Source organism: Uloborus diversus, chromosome 8 (genome assembly GCF_026930045.1).
Source record: "Uloborus diversus isolate 005 chromosome 8, Udiv.v.3.1, whole genome shotgun sequence".
Classification (NCBI taxonomy): Eukaryota; Metazoa; Arthropoda; class Arachnida; order Araneae; family Uloboridae; genus Uloborus; species Uloborus diversus.
In genome coordinates this window covers 139,736,586-139,760,091 of record NC_072738.1, presented here as the reverse complement: position 1 = coordinate 139,760,091, position 23,506 = coordinate 139,736,586, and the positions used below count along the sequence as shown (strand labels likewise).

At 35.1% G+C, this 23,506-nt stretch overlaps 1 protein-coding gene across 2 annotated transcripts in view; it reads right to left on the bottom strand.

The window, feature by feature from the left end:
* Positions 1-22,353, bottom strand: part of LOC129227610 (synaptic vesicle 2-related protein-like) — a 111,598-nt gene extending 89,245 nt beyond the window's left edge. For both annotated transcript variants that reach the window (XM_054862197.1, XM_054862198.1), the window contains exons 1-3: positions 22,158-22,353; positions 9,474-9,562; positions 1,712-1,810 (exon numbers count right to left, since the gene is read on the bottom strand). In XM_054862197.1, the coding sequence (XP_054718172.1) occupies positions 1,712-1,810; positions 9,474-9,562; positions 22,158-22,251 (282 nt within the window). In that variant the 5' untranslated portion in view covers positions 22,252-22,353. The remainder of the gene's footprint in view (positions 1-1,711; positions 1,811-9,473; positions 9,563-22,157) is intronic.
* Between the last annotated feature and the right edge of the window lie 1,153 nt (positions 22,354-23,506).

Genomic DNA, 23,506 nt, shown 5'->3' with positions numbered 1-23,506 from the left:
ACCTACGCGCGCACGCCTTTACACACATACACACGCCTACGTGCACACACGTAAGCCTACGCACACAACTATATACACGTAAGCACCCAGGAGGAGAGACATGCTTGGGCGGGGGAGCCATTTCTAGAAACAATAACTCTAACCAGTAGAGTCTTGTCGCAACTCGTGATTGCGAAAAACATAATTTGAATTCAAAGTTTCGGAATTCAAATTAGAGTTTTTTTTTTTAAATCTAAAGCGTATTGTCCACGGCCTTACCACTTTGATTTAAACTTTGAATCACACGCGGGGACAAGACAGCTAGAGCCCAAAACTATTGGCAGATGAAATGAATTCGCTCAAGGATAAAAGAAAATTCAACTTTAAAAAAACTTCTTTCAACCAAATAATTGGCTAAAATTTGCTGATTATAAATAAATGACTGAAATTGGTTGATTTCACAAGCCTGCGAAGTTCGGATAGTGAAAAAGTGATCGTTAATGACTGACATTTACTCTTTTTGATGTGTTATGACGTCCATTTTCAAATAGGGATTTTTCACACAACGGGCTTAAATATACAGGTAAAAAGCAGATTTTGCACATTCTGGGAGAAAGAAAGTCTTCTCAAAATGTCTTTAAGTTTACAAAATAATTTTTTCATCTAACAACTGGAAATGATATGTGAAATTTGCATATTAATTTTATAGTAATTAGTTCAGTTACCATTGTTTAACATAGCATGGATTCATGAGTATCTTTTAGCTCAATTACAGCGAAAAAAGCGTCTTGTTCCAACATGTTCATGTTGTTAGTATTGAATCTAAACTGCATTTCTTCAATTATCTCGAGAACTCATTTCTGCAGATACTGCATTTTTCTGCCCCCGGCAGAATACTATTTAGTGGTAGGCTAAGAAACTTGAAATTTTTAATATCTGAAAGATTGGTATGTAATAGAATTTTTTTGACTTTTCCCTGAAAGCAGCTTCTAAAAATGTATCGGAATCAGATGATGGTTTGTAGTCTTTTTTTTTTTTTTTTTTTGGAGCAGACACGATTGCTAGTTGTTTTCATTTGACCGTCCTTGACGTTCCGGTTCCTTTTTCAAACCCAAAGTCCTCTGCAGGCACGGCTCCTCCGGTCCTGAGCAATGTCTCCCGGAATCCGCTTCTCCTGGTCGGTGGCGTCCATGTCCTACACACACACAGTCATACACATACACACTCACACACATACATAGTTTCACACACACGCGCGCCTTTACACACAAACACGCCAACGTGCATTCACACAGGTCTACGCACACACACAAGCCTACACATAGACAAACACATACACAACTATACACACGTAATCGCTCAAGAGGAGGGGCAGGCTTGGGGGGAGAGGAGCCGTTTCTACAAACAATAACTCCAATGAGTAGGGTCCTGTCGCAGCTCGTAATAGTGAAAAACATAATTTGAATTCAAAATTTCAGAATTTAAATTATTATTATTATTTTGGTTTCAGGCTCAGAAAACTACTGTAAATGATTAAGCAGAAAAATCCCTAGTTTTAACCCATAAATGTTAAGATTCAGTTCCCTTTTCGGTACTTTTCTTAGAATTTAACTGAGTTTTCTCCATACTGACAACATAAAAATTTGTTGAGAGACCTTCTGAGTGAGTCAGTATTAAATTGCTGGCCGAAAATATTTGATGTTTAAGAATAGATGAGGTGTGGAACACTTACTGTGGTGATGAGAGCATTGTGCCACCGTGCGATATTCCAACTGCAGGCGACCAAATTTCCTACATATTTTATCACAACTGCTTCGAAACCCCGGGCCATCTGAAAAGAAAAGAAAAATAATGAATAGCCATTGAATTCCCGTCAACGTTTAGAGAAAGGTAACCGGCTGATCCAAAAGTCAGGACCAACTTGAAAAATGAATAACTCCAAAACGAATAAAGATAAAAAGATGCGGTTTGCATTAAAAGATGGAAAAGTAGCCGGGTTTTGTCTGGCAACGAACCAAAAATAGTTCTGATGGCGACCAACAGATGGCGCTGTCGGATTTCTGATATAGGATCATGCAAAGCAACAAACGATAAAAAAAAAAGGAGCAACGGCAGCAGGTAATGGTAGTCGAAGCTAAAATGCATCGAAATGCTGTCCATAAGAAGCCCGTTTAAAACTGTATTATAAGAATGTGGTGAAAAAAAGGCTATAGTGCCATCTGTTGGTCGAAATCAGAACTATTTTTGTTTCGTTGTCGCACAAAACCCGGCTTCTTTTTGATTCGTTCAGTGCAAACCGCATCTTTTTATCTTCATTTGTTTTCAAATTATTCACTTTTAAAGTTGGTCCTGAGTTTTGGATCTCCCTATATTTCATAAACCAATCTGTTTACTCGCTGAAGGGAGGTCACTGTGACCTTCCAAAATTTCCTGATTCGGCAAATTTAGTCCGACAATGCAGCAAAATTTGGAGTTCTATTGGGCAAAACTGTCGTCATTTGGAAAAATTTTGAGTTCCATTCAGCAAATTAAGAATTTCCGCCTTCCCAAAAATTAAAGTTCGAGACGCCCCTGCTCTCAATAACTCGAAGTCTCAAGGGACCGGCAAAAATCTTTGAGTTATTGGTAGTTTGAGTTGTGAGAAGTTAAAACAACTTTCTCAAGAGTTTGGGACCTAATGAAAAATTCCTATATAAATGAATATTTGAGCATTAAGAATTCGAGTTATCGAGAAGTTACTGCATTTTAAAATATTGAATGCTTGGCAGGATAATATGAAATCTTTTAAGTATTAGACAGTGACAAACGGGAATAAAAGCTGTATCAAGAGCCACTCTGACGTCATGTATTATTATTTTTTTTAATATTTAAATCACTTTTAATATGTGTGCATTTTAATTAATTAGCAGTTTTATAGAAACTGAATTTGTTGGACCTAAAGTCCATCTGTCTGTGCATGACCCCACTAAATTTCGCTTACGCTTATAGGCCGAGAGGGTGCTAAAGGGAATCCATGCTTTCCATTAACGTTGTCATTTATTGGTGGATACACAGGGTTCCGTTCAGCGCCTCTTACGGTCAAAATGGGCGACGTCCAATCAAATATAAACCAACTTTGAAACTTGCTATTAATTGGTTGATGCACATGAATCCGTTCAGCGCCTCTTGCGGTCAAAATGGGCCGCATATGAAGCTTCGAATTTCTCGAGAATTTCAAGAGCAGATCAAAGTCGCATCGGTTTAGCACAGAAAATTCATAAATTGTCAAGTCCCGAACGCGCCAAAACCATCTATTCAGGCCATGGTTTACATCACGTTGAGCTTTAAACTCTTTAAAATAAGCAAAACTGAGGTAGGGAAAATCAGAGCGATTACATGTAATAATAATAGCGGTTACCCATGTAGGTTTGCCAGATTTCTGAAATGAGGCAGTGAAAAGCAAAGGGATGTACGTACACAAATTAAAAAAATTTTGAGATAACCAGTACAAATGGTAGGTAAACCTCTCATATGTTTTGGGGCAAAAGATAGTAGTGCTAGTAGCCCTAGTTGGTGCTGTTGTACAACATGATTTAGAAAAACTTTTCAATGGAAGTCTGCTAGGACTGCAACTTTAAATATGTTTTGCTTAAGATTTGAAAACATCCACTTACATCCCTTTGCTTCTTACTGCCTCAAATATTCAACCGGAACACCCCCAAACGTTTTTACTTTGCCAAAGGCAATAGCTCATACCAAAACCAAACGGCAATGAACATTCACGTTTTTCCAGGTAAATTTAATTCTTTCGAAGATCCCTAATTCAAAAAATATGTGTCTCACCATTCTCACTTACTATGGGAACAGTGAGACAAATTTGCATTTCGTTATTCATTTTTTTTTTTCGTTTGCGTAAATTCGTATCTTTTCCTGGATCTAATTTTATAATATCTACATTGTAAAAATCAGAGGTGCCTAAGGGGTAGATTTTTTTCGCCCTAGGGGGAAAAAACGGTGTCTTAGGATGCAATGGAGCCTGGGAAATGTAGTTAAGATGCCTTTTGGTTCCTTATTGGGTGAACCGCGCTAATAAAGGTACCAACAGCAATAGCAGGGTGACTCGTTTGCGCATTTAAAACACTCCTTGACACATTTTGAAGGAGTTAAATGAACGAAAATAGTGAAGGGCCACAGGGGTGCCCATTCCCCTTCTAGCAAAAGCGCACCCCTCCCCTAAAAAATCGTAAAAACCCCCTCCCCTGAAAAAGCAAGACTCCTTCCCCCCCCCCCAAAAAAAGAAAATACCCCTTAAAACACCCCTCCCCCTAAAAATTTCAATGGCGCAATCTGCGCTCCCAACCCTAGGCGCTGAGGGCCATAAAAATGACCCACTTGATAAAAAGAAGTAACTTTCTAAAAATGAGATGGAATGTAGAAGGGAAAGAAAAAAATGTCTACTATTTAAATTTTTTAACCTTTAGAACGTTTAACATTTTGAATTTTAAAATTTTTTATAAAGACCAACGAATTTACAACATTTATAAAATTCTAATTACTTCCTCCCCCTATTTTTCACGGTGCTATATTTTTATTCGAAATACAAAACGTCAAAACCCCCTAGAATACGTTTTTGAGGCGTATGTTCGAGAAATATGTTTGCAGGAGCGAAAGATATCTGTGGCTTGATATATTTATTTGGTGGATTATTTTACAATTTAATGGAACTTTTGACTTTATTTAATGGCTCGTAAAAGTCGAAAGTCCACTAATGGGGTTGTTTCCTTCAGTCAAAAGTACTACTTTCAGTCACTAAAATTGATAGAATAAACAAAAACAAAATAACATGGAGCGAAAAAAAACTTTCATTTTCCCAACGCTTAATTTTTAATTAATAGTTTAAAATGTCCGATTTTGCAAATAAGGCGTGGTCTTCATGACGTCACAAATGATGTACTTTGGCGCATCTGTCTACCGCGTTTCCAAGTTATGATAAACAAGAAGCGAGTTAAATACTACGCTCTACGCTTGCCATCAACCAAATCGTTGCCAACACATCTGAGTAAAGAAGTGAATTAAATATTGCGTTCTGTGAATGGCATCAGAGGATGGCATTTTATCATTTGTGATGTCATCGGCAGAAGCATAAACAATAAAAGCGCACCGATTAATTTTTTTTTTATTATTTTTAGTATTAAAAGTCAAATTATTTTAAAAAAAATTGGCCAGATCCTATGTTTTTAAGCGTGCTCTTTCAGAAAAAAAATACTTTTCAAAATTGGGAAACGACCCTATTTTATAAAATAACTAGCAAACGTACCCGGCGTTGCCTGGATCAGTAATAATGGGGTTGTTTCTTTCAGTCAAAAGTAGTACTTTTAGGCACTGAAATTGATAGAAGAAGCAAAAAATAAATAAATAACATGGACCCAGAAAATACTTTCATTTTCCCAAAAGTTTTAACTGAAAGAACTGAAAACACACCGCTTTGATGTGATTAAAAATCGAGCATCTTTCTTACCCATAAAATTAAAATAGCAATAAGTATAAAGAACAAAATAGTATCCAGTTAGAAACGAAAGAAGGACATTTAAGCATATAAAAATTTGAAGAATTTATAAAATATGAAATTAAGATTTATCAGTTAATATATTTTTCTTTAAAAAAAAAAGAAGAAGAAAAACATAGTCTAAACCTTTCTCCATATGGCTATTCAAATACAAACGGTTTTAACAAATGTAGCCTAACGTAATCTTACTACTATTATATATGCGAAAGTTTGTCTGTATGGATGTATGGATGTTTGTTACTCTTTCACGCAAAAACTGCTGAACGGATTTTGATGAAACTTTACAATAATATAACTTATGCATCAGAAAAACACATAGGGTAGTTTTCGTCCCGTTATGGGGGGCAAAACCCCCTTAGGGGGGCAATAAAACACAATTTTTGTATAAATTCTCTAATATTGGGATGAAAAAATACTTGCACATATTTACATTATATGTCCATCGAAAGCTCTGATTTTTCTGCTGAAGATGGCACCTGTTCGAAATTTCTAAGTAGAATAAAAAACGAGTTATGAGCTTTTTAGTTCCATGTTCGAAGGCTTTCCTAAACTCAATACAGTATTTAGTGTATCATCTCAACTCCCTGTCGATAGCGACAATTGTTGTATTGTTGACTTTCTTTGCTTTTCGTGATTGCTCAAGGCTTTTCTCAAGTCAAATCTTGAAGTAAGATTTTTGCACAAGATTGGCAAATAATACATGATTTGGCTGATCTTTTTCCATTTAAACGGAACTTTAATGTAATTAATGGTTTTTATTATTATTTATGCTGATTGAACACTTACTCATTATCCAATCAACCAGCAGATCGCCAAAATTTTTGCAGAAAGATTTCCGTAGCTGATGCATTTGGCAGTTTTTTTCAACGTTGCTGTTTTTGAAGCCGAAGACTACGTCATAATGTTTCTCAGCTTTCACCATGTAAACAAAATATCGCCAATCAAAGAATCTTTAAGAAACTTTTTTTACTGTGTTAAATAATCCAGCAACTAAATTAGGCAAATCCATAAACAGCACAAAAACTTCCATTAATTTTCCTTTTTGCACAATTTCAAACAATCGAAAAATTTTACTACTTATTTTGGAAACATTTCGAATGAAACTCTTTAGCGCCATTTTATGGTGACCAAAAGTATCTCAGCACCTGGCGATAATATCTTTGTAACGAAAATTAACATCATATCGTTTTACAAAGTAAGGAAAGAAAGAGGGAGCATCATCGAAGGTATCCCAAAACGATTCCCGCAAATTCAGTAAAATCGCACCAAGGACCCACAATGATTGAAATTTCCCAAAATAACTAAAGCAAGTATAAGGGGATTACGAGCAACTTCAATAGCAATACAGAAAAGGTTTTAGACTCCATGTTAAAAAAAAAAAAGTATCAACAGCTTAATCTTTTTAAACATGAGAAGAATAATTTCATGTTTTGGAAATTTGTATATGCTTAAATATAGTGCTTTCGTTTCAAAATCAATACTATTTTGTTTTTTATACTTATTGCTATTTTAGTTTTATGGGTAAGGAAGAAACTCGATTTTTAATCACGTCAAAAAGATGTGTTTTAAATTCTTTCATTTAAACCAGAAAACAAAAGCAAGTAACGATTTTTTCTCATAATTATTACTGACCCAGGCAACGCCGGGTATTTTTGCTAGTCACAATATACTTGCTTCAGTTATTTTGGGAAATTTCAACTGTTGTGTGTTCTTGGTGCGATTAAAAATGTTACCAAACTAGCGGAAATCATTTTGGGATACTCTGGATAAAATGCTTCCTATCCTTACTTTGTAAAACGGTCTGTTTTTAATTTTTTTTCGTCAAAGAGATATTGCCGCCCAATACAGATACACTTTTGGTGATCATTAAATGATGCTTAACTTTTTCATCCGAAATAAGTAGTAAATCTTGGCGAGTGTTTGAAATTGTGCACAAAGACAAATTAATAGAAGTTTCTGTATGTATTTGCCTGATTTATTTATCGGATTGTTTTACACTTTAACAAAAGTTTTGATGATTCATTTTTATTAGTGAAATTTTGGTTACATGGTGAAAGTCGAGAAACATATTTACGTAGTTTTTGACTGAAAAAACAGCGCCAGTTGAAAAAAATTGCCTTACGTTATAAATGAATTGTTATAAAAAATTATTGCTATTTTCTTATTTTTATGAAATTAGTATATACATTTAGTAACGCGCGAGAGGTATTTTTCTTTACAAATCTAAACAAAGAGACCGGAAATATCTATTCACATGTTACTATAAATCATCAGGATTACCAAAATAAAATTATTCAAGCCAAAAATGAGACGACCGCGTCAGATTCCTAATTATCGAAATATCCCCGGCCTGAGTAATTTTAGACCATAAACGCTTTCTATTTTCCAATTGTTGCCGAAATCAATTGTCTTTTTACTTAGCACCCCTATCGATTATTGCCATAAATGAGGACAAAAATCCTCAGAATGCAATAAATTTCATGCTTGCTCCAGAAAAGCCTTGATTCAAAATTTTCATTATGATTACTATTACACTGTAAAAAATTTCCGAGACGTTACTGACTATTTCCGTGTAACGTTTCGGGATTTCAATAGTTTTTATACACTTCCTGGAAACATCAAGTATCCTTGTAAAAAAGTTTCCTGAATTGCTACAAGTTGTCCGAATGCAGACTTTTCTCTGTTGGAAAACATATTTTTAGCTCCCAGTTTAAAGAATCACTGAAATCATTTATAAGATGTACCGATTTCAGTACGATTGCGGCTCGTCCATGCTGTCTAAACTCCCATAGGGAGCGAATGAGCATGGACTACGTAGCTTTGCGAGAATTGCAATCAGGTGAGATGCTTGATATTTATATGCAATTCTGGCTTAGCTTTGGCCATGTTTGCAATACTGTGTTTGGAACTGTCTTGATAAAGCAGGAAGGTTCCAAGCTTTTATATTATCACTACCTAAGGTTACTCTGAAGTTCCAGTGGCATGACTGGCTGTAAACGGAAAGATTTCTGAATTTTTCAGGAAAGTTACTGAATTTTAACGGAAAACGTTCCTGGGTTTTGCGAGGAATGTTACTGGCATACATTGGGCACATCATATGCCTATTTTTTTCCAGGGACGTTTCTGAATCGTTTTTACAGTGTAGTATTGCTGCTGTAAAGCAACGAATCTTTGTCATTGTATCATTTAATGGAGAAATTACATGAAATTTACTGTTTTCCATCATAAATTATAGCCTATGTTTCTTCCCAAGAGTGTAGCAATCTATGGTGAAAAAATGGTTAAAATCGTCCAGTAGTTTTGAAGATTACCCCGGACACATACAGAAGTAGCCATTTATGTATATAGATGTATATGGTTTCTCCATATAAGCAGTTTCCATGTAACTGACAAATCATGGCAGGAAATACTGGGGTTGCCATAGAGATAGAGAATGTCCCCAACTACGAAATCCTTAGTTTCTCATAGCGATAAATCCATTATATCATCAAGGTGCTCCTATTCACTCGAGCACTTAATTTAACACTTTCGATAGATGATATCGACTTTTATATCCATCTTTTCATTGTGCACGACCTTTAAATTCTTCCAACAAACAATCGCATGCCAGGAAGTAGCCAATCAAACAAAAATATTTTTTACGTTCTTTTCGCATTCAAACAAACAAGCGTAACAGCTAACAGCCATCACGGGACAACTTTAAAATTGAAAAACATTAAATAAATCTTTTAGCGCTCGAGCATAAAAGGTGGGAAATTGTGAAACAAGATCTTTCATGGCTTGTTGCTACAATTTGCAAGCTCTGTTTTTTCATTGTTTTCCAACTTTCAAATAAAATGTTCCATTGTTACAGGTAAAGGGAATGAATTGGAAGCGAATCGTTCCATTACTTGGAGGATGTGCGTAGAACAATGAAACCGTTTGTTCTCGATCAGAAAACGATACTCACCCAAACGAATCCAGACAAAAGTGTCAGCTTCACCTGAAAATGGCCTATTCCGACGAAGTTTATTGCTTCTTCTGGAGTAAATATATCGTCTGGAAAAAGAAGGAAAAAGGAGATAAGCTTCTCTACTCCCGTTATGTACATATAAATAAATATATAGATATAGATAGCAGGGGGACTCATCCCCATAGCCGCCCTTAAGAGCAACGATGGCCTCAAGGAGCCCATATAGGGGGGCAAGAGGGGGGCTCGAGTCCCCCCCCCTGAGAAATTAGAACTTTCTTACTTTTAGTGCTTTTTTCTTTGCAAAAATGTAAAATCCTTTCTTCTCCAGCCATTAATGAATAAGTTATTTAAAAATGTTAAATTTTAATGACTCTAATTTGTCCTGAAATCGGTTTCTATGGGGAAATATGCTGCTAAACCATGGGGAAAATATCTGGGCCCCCCCCCTACAATTTTGCATATGGGCCCCCTTAATGGCCCCTCAAACACACCGCCTTCTCCCTCTGCCTAAGATCTAGAACCTTCTTCCAAAAAATAAAAGAGAAAAATACACGTTAAAAACACAGAGCTCTCCTTAAAAATTTCAGTGGCGTAGTTTGCGCCATTGAATGACACTCCGTGGTGTGATAAATTATTTTATCTATTAGTTTGTTGGCACTCTCAGCTTCAATGAGATGACATCTGCCACCCAGCTCGGTTATATACTAATCCAGACTGATGAGTTTTAATAAGAACGAAACTGCAGTCTCTGGGTGTTTTAACCACGCTGTCTGGTATATTTTGCATCTCTATTATGGGTTTGTTTTTGATATGGAACTGTTTCACAAAAAAAAAAAAAAAAAATTGTAGAAAAAAAAATAGAACCGACTTCAAAATTGCTTTAAAAAGTGAAAAATAATTTTATTCTTTAAACACCATCGATTGTACAAACAAAAACAAAAAGTAAAATCCAGTGTAACCATGCTTCGTTCATATTTTTTTTCAGAAAATCATTAAAAGTTAGGAACAAAACATTTATATCGTTATTCAAATATGCTGTTATCAATGCATAATGCATGTGGTAGTGAAGAAATTGGGACTGGTTAAATTTATAGTTGTAGTTGGTCATGGCTGTGAATGATTTTATCTATCGTTTTTGCGCTAACTTCAGAAATTATGTTCACGGGACGCGGGAGCGTCCCGCCCCGCCAAGGAAACCGAACGTCAGCAGCCAACAGAAGGAAATCCACCGCCAAAGACGAAAGAAAATGAAGCGACCAAGAACAAGATTACGCGATAGAACGAATTGGGGTTTTTTGGGTTTTTCACCCTTCTGTATCTCAGCCCCATGAACACCCCCGGAGTTGATTTTTGGTACACTCAATTTCTAGTGGCCCCTGACGCTGTAAACCAAAATACAATCCCCTAGACCATCAGGGGGAGGAGGTATTAAAGTTATAAAATCGCTGTTCCAAAATGTTTTCGCTTTCTTTGACAGGGCTACAGCTCAGACGAAAAAAGGAATCAAGCTGAAATTTCGCACACACATTCCTTATGCCCTACTGATGTGCCTTTTGCGCCATTTGATCCCCTCCCCTTCCCCCCTCGTTTTTACCCCCCAAATTGTACCTTCCCGGGGTTCTATCACAGCCCCCCGGGGGGCTACGGTAATGATATTTTGTATACATATTGTTGGGGGACCATTAAATTCATATACAAAAATCCAACCCCCAGGGACATCATGGGCCGCAGTAATTAAAGTCTGAAAATCACTAATTTTCCCTAAATTCTTAAATCCTTACTCTAAACTCATAGGGTTTGTTTATCTCGGACTACAATTGCAAGGTTAGAACAGATCTAACAGTTATTCCAAAGTTGTCTTAGGAAATGAAATTCAATCAAGACTAAAACATATCCAACAGTTGTAAGTAGACGTTAAATCGCGGATATCACAAATTTGCCACAGCGACTGCGCATGCGCACAGACTTTGCTCATTGGGCTTTCTGTTTTCATATTCTATGTTGTTTGTTTATACTTAAGCAGAGAAACAAATTAATGAATGAGATTAGAATGCTGTCCCCCCCCCCTCCCCCAGTTTCGCCAATACAAAATTTCTTTTCTTCCTGTTTTTAGCCTACTTTCCCAGTAAAAATCAGAGAAAGAAGAAAAAAGCATGAAAGAAGGCTTAATACATCTTAAAAATATCCCGAAAAACAAAAAAAAGTCAAAATTAAATAAAATAGTTAGATAAATATTGAAAAATTAAAAATTGGAAAGTAGGGTATTGAGATGGGGAAAAATGTCTGTCGGTCTGTCTGTCTGTCGGTCTGTCTGTCTGTCTGTCTGTCTGTCTGTCGGTCTGTCTGTCTGTCGGTCTGTCTGTCTGTCGGTCTGTCTGTCTGTCCCCCCCTAATAACTTTTGAATGAATAGTCCGATTCGAACAAACTTTTTTTTATTCGAAAGATCTCGGCAAGGACACCTCATTCCCATATTTCGCTTTTTGGTTTGAACTATTTTTTGTTCAATTTTGAACAGTTCAAAAAAACTTAACATTAGCTCCTACGGGGAAATTCAAGGCAATTCCGAACTGTGAGGCGAATTTGCTTCAAACAAACTTTGTAAGAAAAAGCTTTTGATGAAAAACTTGTATATAAAATATCTTTTTGATTTGAACAATTTTCTGTTCAATTTTGAACAGTTCAAATCCCTTAACATTAGCCTACGGGGAAACTGAAAGTCAATGTAGATTCCGTACTTGAAGGCGGATTTACTTCAAACAAACTTTGTTGGAAATAGCTCTTGACGACCTACTCCCGACTCCGACTCCGAGAATTTAGGGGCACCTGACACCGACTCTGACTCCTGTTCCCGACAATTAATTGAACTCCGACTCCCCGACTTCGACTCTGACTTCGTAGCTTTGGCAAACATTTATGCACGGAAGACAAATGACTGACTCCGATTCTTGGATATTCGACTCCGACTCTTTTATCCCAAAATGAGATTGACTCCGACTCCGACTCCGCTGCTGTGGTTTTAACTGTGAAATAATTATTGTTCATATGATTTGTTTTTATTTTCACGCTAAAGTTTTAATTTAGGTATTTAGTTTTCGGTGAATAAACTCGAAAAATATGCGCAGACGATTTTTTTTTTTTTTACAATGAAAATTATTTCTTTCAGTTGACATTTAATTGTTTTTTTTTCTTATTTTGGTAAGTGCATTAATTCGTTTAAAAGATTATTTCTGGCAACAGGGGAAAAAGAAACGATTTTTTTTATATGATGTATTTATTTTAATGAACTTATTATTATTATTTTTTCGTTTTGAAAGCTGTTAAAAAAATTTTTTAATGGAAAGAAGTGTATTAGCTGCTTTGTTTAAAAGATGCTGCTATTTTATTTGTTCGTTTTTTTTTTTTTTTTTTTGAAGAAAAGTAAGAAATATTTTATTCCTAGAAATCAGCTTAAAATATTAAAAAAAATATGTTTGAAAAAATTTGCGATTTTAGCTATTTTTGAGAATATTGATCAGGTACTAGAAAGTAGTATGGGTATACGGGAAGTAGGCTCGTCTAGTTCTAGACGGAACTTCTTGTTCAGTTTTGATATATTTGTGGAGGGAAAAAATTTTAAATGTCGGCGCGAAACTTTGGTTAAACCATTACAATATTTTACGTGACAAATTATATGAAACTGTACGCATATGAATACGGCACATATAACTTTTTAATTGAAAGCGAAAAATAGCACTTTTTTTATTGGTTTGCTTATTTTCTAAATTAATGGATTTTTCACAAACAATACATAATGAATTGAAAATGTGTAAATTGGGAAATAAACATAAAACTTAGAACTTAATAAACATATGTTATTTTATGACTAATTAAAAATTATACATTCATTTTAAAAAGAAATTTATGAATTTATTTTTGGAGTAGAAGAACAGTGCTTTTGCTATAAATAATAAAATTCAAGAAAACAATTATATTTTATAGGTTTATTTAGCGAAATATTCGGGTGTCCTAAAAACAGGACAACTGTCCAGTACCGACCCTTATTTTTTTCTGATTTACATTCCTACAAAAATAGTCGTGAAACGAGCTGTATTCACACAATAACAAACCAAGATCAAATGGGTGGAGTTTTAAGGTGGAAGGGTGTCCAATTGATTGACAGAAGCTTCCCCTTTCCCCACTTAGTATTATTTTTGTATGTACAAGATATGTAAAGATTTGCATTCCTTGAGACGAGATCTTTTGTATGTGTACACCTGTTCTCTTTAGGGAAACCATTCTGAAATTTAGGATTCCTTTTAGAGCGGTGTATCATTTACTTTTTGGCTCGCGTTGCAGTGCAGAGTGTTTCTTAGATGATATGTGAAATAATGAGATTTTTATAAAATGACGAAAAAATTTCTGACAGTTGAGGAAGCTCTGGATTATATGAATTCTCTCTCTTATGATGAAATTGATGAACCAGAAGTGATTATTATTCCTTCCGAACCTGATTTAGTTAGTGACGAATAGTAAATAGACGACTCTTTCACAAATTGTCATACACCAGCATTGAATGACAAATCTGATGTATAAGATGCTGCTGGAACTGTAGAAATTTTTACGAAAAACGAACCCGATGCGGCTATTTTCGAAATGAAGGATGTGAAGTGGAAAAATTGTGAACCAAAATATCTATTCCTTTTCAAGAACACCAAAATATAACAGATATTGTTTCTGGTAAAAGTCCTATTGAACTTTTTCATATGATGGCTGAAGACATGATATCACACACCGTTAGAGAGACGAAACGATATGCTTCCCAAAAGAATGATCATTCTTTTCTGAGAGAGAATTCAAGCTGTTCCTAGTGTTATGTTTTATAGCGGTTATCACAGTTTATCTCGTGAAAAAATGTATTGGGAAAATGCTCCAGATATATGCACAACATAAGTAATGCAAAAGAAAAAAAATCAAGAAAAAAATACAGTGACATCAAACATTATCTTCATTTCAATGACAATTCCACAATCGACAAAAAAGATCGTTATTACAAAATTCGATCATTGTTTTAAAAACTTAATGCTGCTTTGCAGTAGTTTTGGAGTTTTTTCAGAGAATCTAACAATTGATGAAAGAATGGTGCGTTATTTTGGTAAACATAGCTGTAAAATGTTCATGAAAGACAAGCCAGTAAAATTTGGATATAAATTATGGATGCTGACATCTTACGATGGCACTTTCAATATCATTCTCTATCAAGGAGCTCATGAAAAATGTAACGAACCACTTCCTCAACGCGTTGTTGAAAATTTACTATCTAGTGAAAAATCCTACATTTCACAAGGTATACATGGATAACTTTTTTACCTCCCATGGGTTACTTGTTCGATTGAAACAAAGGGAATTTTGAGCAACTGGGACTGTAAGAGTCGAAAGGATGGCAGAATGTTCATTGAAGTCTGTGAAAGAGTTGTCTAAGACAGAAAGAGGTACTTCCGACGCAGCATTTCACTCTGCCAACAAAATTGCTGCTGTACGCTGGAATGATAATCGTGTCGTTTCTTTGATGAGCAATTTTGAAAATACAAAAGTAAAAAACAAAGTGGAACACCGGGTCAAGGAAGGCAGAAAAGAAGTCGATGTGCCATATTGTGTCATCACCTATAACAAATATAAAAATAGAATAGACCTTTTTGACAGTCATGCTGAAGTTTATTTTGCTTCAATCCAAAGAAAAAAGTGGTATTGGCCACTTTTCTTGAACTGCTTTGAAACAGCTCTCGTTGCAGCCTGGAACCTTTCTAAATTATTTTGTACGAGTGAATTACAAGATAGATTAAGCTTCTGAAGATCAGTAACTATCAGTTACTTAGGTAAATCAATTCCAAGGAATAAAATAAGACAGCGCAGTTTATTACTACAAAATAACAAAGAACTCCTTCATCCCAACAATGAGCATATACTGGTAAAAAATGCTGATGGTTACCAAAGAAGATGCCAATTGAACAATTGCAAGCGGAAACCAACAACTATATGCCAAAAATGAAATGTTGGACTTTGTTTAGTATGTTTTCCAAAGTTTCATCTGTAATTTTTTTTCCTCAGAAGGTAAGATAAAAATTTGAGATTTTTGTAGTGCTTTGGACCGTTGTCCTATTTATAAGACAGCTTGTATTTTTTAAAATATAAAAGATATTTTCAAAATTTTTGTTTTATATGTCTAAACACATCCTAGTAATAACGTAGTTACAATTTAAAAAAAATTTGCTGTCGCGTTCTATGAGTGGTCCAATATGGGTTAAGCAAGACTTTTAATGAGCTTAGTCAGCGCCCAACATGCGCATTCGCTATGGCAAATTGGGATATCCGCGATTTGACATCGAGTAAAGTTGTATAGATCTTCTGACACATTCAAATTTAAAATATTTATTAGCTTAGTTTTTTTTTAACTTGGTGATAACATGCGTTACTTCGTTTTTTTAAATGAACTTTTAAACAAAACTAGATATTAAACAAGACAAAGACTTCTATCAAGAAAAAGATAAATCACCAAACAATTAAAATTATCCCATAAAACGTAAAATAATCCACGATTTAAGAAAAAATGTAATTAAACAAAAAGTGAAAAGCTAGATTAAAATAGCCCTCAAGCTGTAAAACATTTAAAGAAACCTTCATGAAAATGTTGAATAATCTGTCAAATAAAGAAACTGTAATAGAATTTATTGCGAAGTTGTGAAATACTCGAAAGCAATATAATTTAAAATATAGTATTTTATTATCCAAGAAATTTTCTTTGCAACAGAGGGAGAATACAAGAATTGTAATAAAATTTAAACCGCCCAATTCTCGCAAAATGAACATAGAATCTTAATAGTCAGAAAATAACTTGACGTAAAATTAGGCTAGCCATTATTATTCCTTAAAAACACAAAACAGCGTTGTTTGAATTGAAATTTTTTTGACTTGATGCTAATTCTAAAAATACAGACAAAGTAATAATATCAATGCAAAAAGATGTGATATCTCATCAAAAACAACCCTGTTGTAAAAATTTCCCCGCCAAGAAAACCTTTAACTTTTCCGCACAAAAAAGAAAACCTGCATCACAAACCCAAAAACCCTCAGCCATAAAAAGTTATGATATCTAGTTCGCCCGCCAAGTATCTGCCAAACTATCATCCTCCCTCTTCTCCTTTTTCATCACAGCTACTTCCATTAGAACCTCCTCCCACCTTCAACTCCTCAGAAATATGGATAGATCTTTTAAATTGTTTATCTTGTTTGGCGGGAAGCTTTTCAAAGTGAAGTCGTTGCTTGCTGAGCTTTTCAAAGTGAAGTGGTTGCTTGGAGAGCAAAAAGCTTCCCGCCAAACAAGATAAACAATTTAAAAGGTCATTTGGTTAACCTGTATATTTACAAATAATACATGATGAATTTCTCGCCAGTTTGCTATGTTAGTTTACTCGCCCGTGTTACGGTTTCACGTTATGATAATTTGGTATTTTACTCGTCCATGTTATGATAATTGGCTCGGTAAAATGTTCTTAAAATTGGAATAGAAAAAGAATAAAATCGAATTTTTGAAAAATCGCTTCAAAGTGCACACCACTATGCTACAAACTAATTTTGTGCCCAAATTTCAGGAAAATCAGCCGAACGGTCTAAGCACTATGAGCGTCACAGCGATCCAGAATGTAATCGCAACAAATATCTCGACATATATCCAGACTTTCAGCTTCATTATTGGTCGAGATAGAGAAGTTAAAGATGTACCTTTTTTTTTTTTTTTTTTTTGTTCTTTTCGTGTTTTTCAATACGAAAATGATTTAAGAAAAAAGTATTGTATTAAAAAATCGTTTTGAATTTCGTACAATATGAGAATTGTTAATTTAATTTACACTGCAGTATTGCTAAGAACAAATTAACGCGATAAATTAGTACGATTTGAGGCTTAAACTGGAATTATTTTAAAGTTTTTTTTCTCTCCAAAAATCCAAAAAGGGAAGCAAAATTTTAGAACTAATTTTCGGAAGTGTTTCATTTGACATTTCTCTAGTAGTTTTTCTCTGACTTTCTCGAGCGTATCTGCCTGTAGCTTAAAATCTAATTGTGGCAGATAAATATCGTTGCATTATCTAGAAATACTGACAATTGTTATTCCAGTTACTTTCATTTTTTTAACACGCTTTTATTAGCTTCACCTGTATGTATGTATGTATGTATCTTGTAACGGAATCTTGCAGCTCAAATTTTGCCCACTTCCTGCGATCAGATTCTTTTGAAATTTGGCACGCGACCTCAGACCCGATGATAATGCAATATTCTATAATCAAATTAACTAATTAACTCTTTTAATTGTTAGTTTCCTCCAATTTTAATCAATATTTTGGCATAAATCCAACAATGTGAAAAAGGAAAAATTTTTAAAAATACATTAAAAAATGCTCGCAAAAATTATTTAAAAATATCTACGAAAACCTTTAATTTTTCTGCATCAGACAAAATTTGTTCCAATGTTCCAAGGTAATTAGAACAGGAAATATAATTGTTTTTAACTAATTTCATGCCAAAATTTAGGTGAGCCTTCAATTGGAAATTCATTGCCGATCAGACCATTGTTGAACAAAACTTTTATTCAAATGCATCTCAAATTTTCAAAGTAATATAAATATGATTTCCGTAAACATACATCGATAACTCACAGTAGCTTCCCATCGGGGTGCCCTTGTCTTAACTTTAAGATATATTACCTCGCAGTCGTTTTATAAATAATTTCGTCGCCTGATAATTCTCCAACATAAGACTAAAAAACAAAAAAATAAAATAATAGTTTAAAAAACTAAAAAAACACGCTTTCGTAGCAAAATGAACTAAAAAGTAAAAAATAATCTTTGGATGATAGTAGTTGACCAATCACTTAATTTTAATGTAATACAAAAAAGCGTGGGGGGCTTCTTGTCAGTTGTCTTGAATTTCTTCCATTTGTTGTCCAAGCAAAAATGTCAATAGACAGCACCCCACGCTTTTTTGTATTACATTAAAATTAAGAGATTGGTCAACTACTATTCATCCAAAGATTATTTTTTACTTTTTAGTTCATTTTGCTACGAAAGCGTGTTTTTTTTTTAGTTTTTAAAACTGTTATTTTTTATAATTATTTTTTTTAAATCTCAGTTAATTTACAATTTATGCTGTGAAAAGCAAAGGTATGTAAGTGCCAAAATTAAAAATTTGGAAATAACCAATGCAAATGGTAGGTGAACCTCGCCTCTGTTTTGGGGCAAGAAATACTACTATTAACCCTGGTAGGTGCTGCTATACGGCATGATTTAGAAAACTCTTCAATGAAATCCTACCAAGAATCGGAACTTTAAACGCGTTTTGCTCAAAACTTGAAAATGTGTACTTACATTCCTTTGCTTCTCACTGCCTCAATTTTGAAAATCTAACTGCACTGGCGGTAAGTTTCTAACAAGAGAAATGTGAGAGAACTTTTGTCTTCAGGAACTTTTATCATACGTAATACTATGAGCGTCACAGCGATCCAGAATGTAATCGCAACAAATATCTCGACATATATCCAGACTTTCAGCTTCATTATTGGTCGAGATAGAAAAGTTAAAGATGTTAAAGATGTAGCTTTTTTTTTTTTTTTTTTTTGTTCTTTTCGTGTTTTTCAATACGAAAATGATTTAAGAAAAAAGTATTGTATTAAAAAATCGTTTTGAATTTCGTACAATATGAGAATTGTTAATTTAATTTACACTGCAGTATTGCTAAGAACAAATTAACGCGATAAATTAGTACGATTTGAGGCTTAAACTGGAATTATTTTAAAGTTTTTTTTTCTCCGAAAATCCAAAAAGGGAAGCAAAATTTTAGAACTAATTTTGCAGGCCGGATGTAAATAACCTGAATTCAATCGTAACTCTCTCTATATATTTTTAAAAAAAGTAACGTCATAGAAATTGTGAAATGAGGTCTATGGTGGGTCTGCGTTCAGGAGAACCCGTAGCACCTACAGCCTTGAATTTTATTCAAAATTACTTCCAGCCCTAAGAGGTTGCACCTGGGATTGTTTATTATAAATTTCGAATTAGTTTTATTGTAATCATTTTTTTTTTTAAAAATATCACGTAGATTTCCTATTAAAGTGATGAACGATCGCCCACAACCCTTAACATTCTATGTCGTTCAAAAAGAAATTTTTTTTCTTGCATCAAGTAAAGCCTGTTCCAATTTTCTCAATTATTAGAACAGTTGATATAAGGGTTTTTATTTCAGCAAAAAGTCCTAGGTTTAACTTAATTGAAGCCCGGAGCTAAAGAGCAAAATATATTACTAGAGACCACGAATTTGAAAGCGACTTTTCAAACGTACAAAACCATCACCGCATTAGAGCTTAATATCTCGGTAATATATATTTCCATCATGTTTCTTTTGTCTTCGGGAGGGAGCAGGATTGTGTTCTAGTCATAAGATCTTTATCCAAATTCAATTTTCTACTGGAGGGAGAGGGGGATTTTCATTTTCTACGAAGCGGAAATCGTAGCGCGTTTTTCAATCTGATTCTTCCTTATGGACGATATAAATCTTTGCAACTCAAATAAGATTGCGAAGCAGTCTTCGGGGGTTGATGAGCGACAGCGAGCAGAGAGTGGAGCCCCTTAGTTGTGTAAAAAGTCACATAAAATTGAAGAGAAGTGCAAGAGCTGAGCTCCCGTGGACCTCCCTGTGGGAATTATCACAGCGTGGGACATCCAAATTGGAGAACAAAACATTTCTCATTGTTGAAATTGCTGTAGCCACTTTTATTCCTCTTACAAAATGACAACAACAACAACAAAACTACAACATGCAAATTTTATTGCTGAACTTTTATTGCTTTCTAATAAATTAATATGATTATTTAGCGAATTATCTTGTTTTCAGTGGTTTAACTTCGTTATTTGGAGAATCATTTTTCATTTTAATGCCACTTTTGGTCTTGTTTAAAATTTCAATAATATTGTTTTTGGCAACCTTTGATAAGCAAATAAGTGCTTCTGATGGATTTAACTGGCGAAACACTTTGAAAACACGCTACATGTTCCACGTTATGATAATACCCACCATTCCATACAAATTAAGGGGAAGATTTCGACATTGGGAAATCGGCGGAATTGCCAGGGAAATATAAGTTCGTTGCTTGAGGCACCTGGGGCCCTGCCCCTTATCCTCTGGTGTGGTATGTTGATAGTTCCCCGGTTGGGGCCATGGCTTTATTTTGGCGCAGAAGATGGTTGCGTGGATGTACGAGAGATGTGGCTTCCTCTAACGGGAGTACCATAATGGTTAGTCGAAGGCTCTTCAAAGTAAATTTCAACTAAAGTTCTTCTTTATTTAAATAAGTTTAAGTATTATTTTTTTTTTCGCTTCCTACATATTTTTTTAAAGTTTTATACTTTTTTTCCCCGTGGGGGATTTCTAGGCTATTTGAATGAATAAAAATAAAATAAAATTAAGAAAATGGTAAAATGTTGATAAGAAATTTAAAAAGAAAATAGTGAAATGAAAATAGATAGGAGCATGCTCCCAGCCAGAGTGTAGCACAATAACTAGAGTCGAAACGAGGTATGAACCCGATAAGGGATTCACTCACCCCGTTTCGAAATTGAAACTAAGCTAGCAGAGCGCGAGGCCTGCGAGAATTTGCCGGATCCAATGGATCGTAATTTGGAAGGATGTTAAGTAGTGGATTGCCAACACGGGGGATGTTGTAGTGAAATCTCTTGGCAAGCTTTTTGCAAAAGTTGTGGAGCGTCGGGAATCGGCGGAATTACTGCTTTGACGTTAAGGCCCCAATGTCAGCGCGAGGAATGTTTTTCCTTTGCATGAGAAAGAGATGGGAAAATACCATCTACCGAAATATATATCAATCTATACGGTGAAGTGACACAAGGCCGCACCTCATATTAAAATCATTCTTGCGCGGGTCAGAACACAGATAAAATTTCAAAATGGTTCATTTTTTTCTAAATAACATCGGAAAATAAGGGGAAAAAAGAAAAAGACCAATAATTGTTAATATCAATAATTACTTGGTGCTTATTTTATTAAATGCATGCTTTTCAGAAACCAGTTTCTGAATACTTGACTCAAAATTTGTGACATTATCAATAATTGTTTTTTTTTTTTTTTGGATTTGAAACATTGAACAATTAAACAGGCCACACGGATCAACTTCGCGTGGGCCGGATGTGGCTCACAGGCAGCAATTTTAGCACTACTGACCTAATAAAACTAAATAGTATCTATTTGGGGAATGTTTCGATAATTGGGAATCTGGCGATCTTTTTTCATTGGCATCAATTTTTGGCTCCAGCGCCTGCGCGAGAGGAATGTTTCGTTGCAAATCTAAACATAGAGAACGGAAACATCTATTCACATAGAGTTACCTTAAATCAGCGAGGTTACCAAAATAAAATTATTTCCGCCAAAAATAAGACGACCGTGGCAGATTCCTAATTATCGAAATATCCCCTCGATTTGCATAGGGTTACCATAAAACAACAGGGTTACCAAAATAGTATTATTTATGCCAAAAATTTGACGACCTCGCCAATTTCCCAACCATCGAAATATCCCCAAAGAGATCCCTAGTAATAGCAGAATGTGTTCCGATCTTATATGAGCTATCGTTTCAACAAAACACTTACTTTGAACGAGATCCGCAGATTGGCCATTTTCTGCACTAATCTCATTTCTGTCAATCGATGACGAATGGATCCTCCTATTGTTTTCGGCCGGCATGACCCCACTGCAATTTACAAGATAATTTTCAAACCAGGGGCGCGTTTTCCCTTCCTGCACCAGGGCTTCCGCTGAGAAAAACAGAATCGCGTTGTCAGCAGCTCCGCGCGTAACAAAACACGAGCGAAAAACCGTAATTTTAACAGCGGCACGCACCGTACGCGTACAGAGCATTGTTCTGTGACGGGGGTAAAAGCGATGGGTCATTCTTTTAAGAAAGCAGATTTATGAAACCGCATCGACGACAACGATACAAAAGTTTAATAGAGACTTTTCTCCCAAAATAGCTAAAGCGTTTCTTGTTTAAGCTAATGGGCAAAGTGTAGAATAGTCGGCGTGTGGATTTCTTCCGGACAGTCCGGTTTGATGTTTTCGAGCTCGAAAGTGTGTCCTCCTTTTTTATTAATCTATTTCTTAAGGTTTTCTTTCGAGTCGAATGTTCTTTGCACATTATTCTGTTATTTAACTCTAAATGATTAGATAGGCAAATATGAAAGATTATTCCTTACGTCTTACATAACTGAAGAATATCTTATCCACACATATATTTAAATACATTCATGAAGTATGTGTTATTTTTTTTCATTCATTTCATTTAGCCTAATTTGAAATGGACAGGTTTCTTTTTTTTTTATTCGAGCAATAACGATTGCTTATTGTTCTCACTTGACGATTTTGATGTTCCTATGATTTATTTTCCCCCCGCCTCCCTCTACAGCACCACTGTCGAGCGGCCTCAGGATGCTGCTCCTCTAGCGAAAACCGTCTCCAGGTTGCGTCCATATCCTACACGCACACGCGTACATATACATACCTACTCACACACACATACGCATACACACATCTACACACACACACAAACACACGCACACGCACGCACTCATGCCTGCACACACACAAACACGCGCACACACATACTCATGCCTGCAAACAGGCACAAACACACACGCCTACACACACACACACACACACACTCGTGATTGTGAAAAACATAATTTGAATTCAAAATGTCAAAATTCAAATTATTTTTTTATTTTTTTACCCTTTTTTAACATCACAATTGTTTTGACAGTATCTCTTGCTTAATATTACGATTACATCCATTTCTTACTGCACTCTTTATGCACAGAGTATTTCTCTGATTTGTGTTAGTTAAGGTTGAATGTCTGTTATACACAGTTACCTACAAATCTTATCTCTTTATCTACATACATAAATGGCTACTTCTGTGTGTATGTTTCTCCGGGGTAATCTT